The sequence below is a fragment of the Nicotiana tabacum genome, chromosome 22, assembly GCF_000715075.1.
Source record: "Nicotiana tabacum cultivar K326 chromosome 22, ASM71507v2, whole genome shotgun sequence".
NCBI lineage: Eukaryota > Viridiplantae > Streptophyta > Magnoliopsida > Solanales > Solanaceae > Nicotiana > Nicotiana tabacum.
The window spans coordinates 216439445-216443243 of record NC_134101.1 but is presented as its reverse complement, the minus strand read 5'-3'; the positions used below and the strand labels follow the sequence as shown (position 1 = coordinate 216443243).

Genomic DNA, 3799 nt, shown 5'->3' with positions numbered 1-3799 from the left:
ACTCGTACATTTCGTGTCAAATAAACTAAATTATTGTAATAATTGTTTGCCTTTTGTCCCAAGTTGAATCTAAAAGAAACATCTCAAACTAAGAATTTTATCTGTATATGAAAAAAATGATTGTAAAACTTAAAAATATTTACACTTTGCATCTTTATTTTCCTTTCTAGTGCTTCCTTCGTTTAATTTTGTGTCTTACTTCAAACAATTACATCTATATATCTAATAAATTTTTAAATCTAATATCTATATTTAATTTTTAATAACACTCCCGTATAGGTATGAGATGTTACTTCTAAAAGATTCACATGGTACTTTTAGCATATTATACACATATTTATTTTAAATTTATAAGATTCAAAGGTCTTTTTTATACTTTTAAATTTTATATCAACTAAAACACATAAAAAAGTAATTCATTAAATCCTTATGGTGACTTTTAAAACTTAAGGGAGACAAATTTAAATTAAAGAACAACTTCACCTTTTTGTGTCAAATAAAGAGAGTAATTTTAAAATCCACAGACCACAACGGTGGATGCTATGCGTAATTTAATCAACAAACCAAGGGCGGTTACTGTGACTTTCTCAAAATCTAATCCTTGTCAAAAACCCGCATCATTCCTTATGCCACGTGTCACTTATCCATCTTCCATTATCATTAGGATAAATCTGTACCGTTAAATCACTTCCTCTTCCCCTATATAAACACCACCACCCTTTGCCCTTTGCGTCCGTCACCACAGCACAAAATTCAGAGGTTCACGCAAAAACAACCCATCGAGATTTCTAGAGAGAGAAAATCGAAGAATTCAAAAAAAGGGAATAATCTTCAAAAAATTTAAACCTCCGTTCAATCAACGAATCGGATTCCAAAAATTAGGTTCGATTACCTAAAAAAACTCAATTCGCAAAAAAAAAAAAAAGAAGTCCAAAAATCTCTAATTTTATAAATTTTCGGAGGTTTTTTCTTAGCGGTAATTTGAGGAGTAACTGTTCCGATTTGATTTACGATCTGTTTTTTCTAATTTTTTTTAAATTTTTTTGGTTAGGATTTTGGTGGTTTTTGGAGTAAAATGAACGAGCAAGGAAAAATGATGAATCAACAACAGAGGATGAGCATGAGTCAAAACCAAATGCTAAGTATGAGTCAACAACCTCAGATCTTAAATCCACAGCTTCAACAACAGCAGCAGGTAAACAATGGCAAATTCAACTTTAATTCCACGTATAATTATATAAATACGAGTATGGCTATGAATAAGCCGCCGTTGATGATGCAGCAGCAGCCGCCACAGATGATGAATCGGAACTACAGGATGTGGCCACAGCAGCCTCTGCCTCCGCCGTCAGTCGACCAGCTGAAATTTCAAAACCCTAACCCCAATATGAAGCAATTTGTTACTGGAAAGCAGCATACCAAGCCCTTGGGACCTCGGAATAACTGGAAGGGTAAAAAGGTAAATAAGAAGGAACAGAGAATGGATGCTGCAAGGCGGAACGAGATTGTTGGAAGTAGCGGTAGTAGTACCAACGCTCAAGGTGGTGGATATAAGCCGCCTACCTTAAATGACTTGCAACAGCAGAACCGACTGAAGGCTCGGAGATTTTTCCCTAAGAAGAAATTTTATCATAACAATAATAATAACATGAATGCACCTTATGCGCCTCGGAACACATCTTCATATATCATTAGGGCAAAAAAAAGTGGTGGTATTGCTTCTTTGGTGTCCCCTTGCCCCGTAACTCCGGCTGTGCTGCCAACCCCTATTTTCTCCCCGTCGAGGGAGGTGTTGGTAGATATGGCTAAAGAGGAGTGGGGAGTTGATGGGTACGGATCGATGAACGGATTAATTAGGCTGAGGTCGCCGGGTCATGAGGTAGAAGGACACGAGGATGAGGAAGAGGAGGAGGGAGGATCAAGTGAGAGTGATGTGGAAGAACATGTGGAAGTGGAGAGGCGGTTGGATCATGATTTGAGCAGGTTTGAGATGATTTACCCGAATTCTGGTGGTTTGGAGTATAACAATGTTTTGGAGAACCGTGTGGACGATCAGGATTCACATATTGCTCAGTTGGAGGAAGAGAACTTGATTTTGAAGGACAGGTTGTTCTTGATGGAGAGGGAGTTGGGTGATTTGAGGAGGAGGTTGCAAAGTCTTGAGAGGAGGGGCCGTGGATGCGAGGAGATGACCGAGGAGGTAGTGGAGAATGAGTCTGAGAGTGAGAGTCATGAGGATGGCCATTCTTTGGAGGATAACAATGTTGAACTGGTTGAAGGGCACATGGAAGGAGTTGGGAATGTGAAAGGGAAGGAAGAAGATAGAATTGAGGATGACGTTGAATTGGAGGAAAATGAGGTGAAAATTGGAGAAGAAGGTGAAAAGGCTAATTGTAATGGGAATGATGAAGCTGTTGAAAAGGAATCTGATAAAGTAGGAAAAGAAGATGAAGAAGTTGATGGCAATAGGATGGATGAAGCTTTTGAAAAGGAAATAATTGCTGATGATGGAAGCAAGCGTGAAGTGAACGATGATACAGATCCGAAGACTGGGAATGAGGTTCAGTTCACTCAATTAAACAAGAACATTGAAAACAAGGTTCAGGGATCAGATAATGCAAGTTTTGGAGATGTTACTATGGAAGAGGCTTCTAGAGTGGATGTTGAAGCGGTTTCCCAGACCAAGAAGGAAGATGAATTGCTAGGAAATGAATGAATGACCAAGGAAGAGCATTTGCGATGGTTACTTGTCTCAAGTTTCCCTCGTCAATGTAAGTCTCTTCTCTGAGAAGTTCTCATGCTAACTCGTGTCTTTTTTGTCACCATTCTGGGTATACCTCTTTTGCAGTACATAGTTTTAGCCTCCTTTTTACAGTGGAAAGATTCTGTCTGTTGTGAGTTCGACCTTATAAAGTGCTAATGTAGTATTCTTCTTTAGATGTTGTCAGCCTCCCACCCCCCCCCCCCCCCGCGCTTTTTTTTTTTTTTTTTTTACCTTTACATTTTGGCAGCTGTTTGTAGTAGGGAAGTCTAGGTGTTTAGATAGGTTTGAAATAGTGTTCCGTCTGACAGAGATACAATCATGTAATAATCTCTTTTTCAATTGAATTGGGTATTTTTGTGTAAACCATGGCATGTTTTCTTTTTGGTTTATTCTGGATATTTAGCATATGGTGTCACATGGATTGCATGTGGCGCACCCATGCGATTGGCGTTTGTTTTAGAAGACTTGCTTGCCTGTTGCTATATAAGTTGTTGACTTGTTATAGCTGTTTACCTAGAACATTGCCTTGCCGGTAGTTTGATACTTCTATTCCTCTTAGCTTGGGCTATCAATTTTACTTGTTTCCATGCAATTGTGATGTCTGATAACTTAGAGCGTACATTCTGTCCACAGGGAACTAATTTGAGTTTCTTTCCGTTGCAAATAAATGGATGGTTTGTCTATAGGACATAATTTGGTGTATGTTTGCTCTCTAAAATCTGAACTGTAAACTTTCAACAAGATTTTATTAATATCATTTAAATTATAGTAAAGCATTTGTGCGTATTGATGTTTAATCAACTTTAGCCTGAAGTTGGGTGAAAGCTTTCTTCTTCTTTTTGGCTCGGTATGATCTGTTATTGGGTTTAAGTTTATCACCCCTTTTAAAGAAAATCCTTTTTTATCCATCTGCTTGCTAGCAATTACGTTCTTCGCTGTTTTGTCTGCTATGCCTTGTTGACCACGGACTTCTGAAGCTGAAAGAGACAGAAGATTTGAGTTTGCATCAATGCGCGTACTGATGGCTTATTCTTC

General features: G+C 38.2%; 1 protein-coding gene across 2 annotated transcripts; it reads left to right on the top strand.

Annotated features, from left to right (window-relative positions):
* Positions 1-726: 726 nt before the first annotated feature.
* Positions 727-3127, top strand: LOC107785315 (uncharacterized). 2 transcript variants are annotated; one of them, XM_016606591.2, is made up of 3 exons: positions 727-882; positions 1052-1195; positions 1283-3127. In XM_016606591.2, the coding sequence occupies exons 2-3, from the start codon at positions 1076-1078 to the stop codon at positions 2714-2716; spliced, it is 1554 nt and encodes a 517-aa protein (XP_016462077.2). In that variant the 5' UTR covers positions 727-882; positions 1052-1075; the 3' UTR covers positions 2717-3127. The 2 variants fall into 2 exon arrangements, with proteins under 2 accessions (XP_016462077.2, XP_016462084.2); XM_016606598.2 differs by having other exon boundaries at positions 730-882; positions 1286-3127.
* The last annotated feature ends 672 nt before the right edge of the window (positions 3128-3799 follow it).

What these genes read in the sequence shown, in the direction of transcription:
- LOC107785315 (XM_016606591.2), top strand. Translation starts at nt 1,076, where the DNA reads ATGAACGAGCAAGGAAAAATGATGAATCAACAACAGAGGATGAGCATG. An exon ending in AGCTTCAACAACAGCAGCAG is followed by an intron (nt 1,196 to 1,282) that starts GTAAACAATGGC and finishes TTGATGATGCAG; the next exon opens with CAGCAGCCGCCACAGATGAT.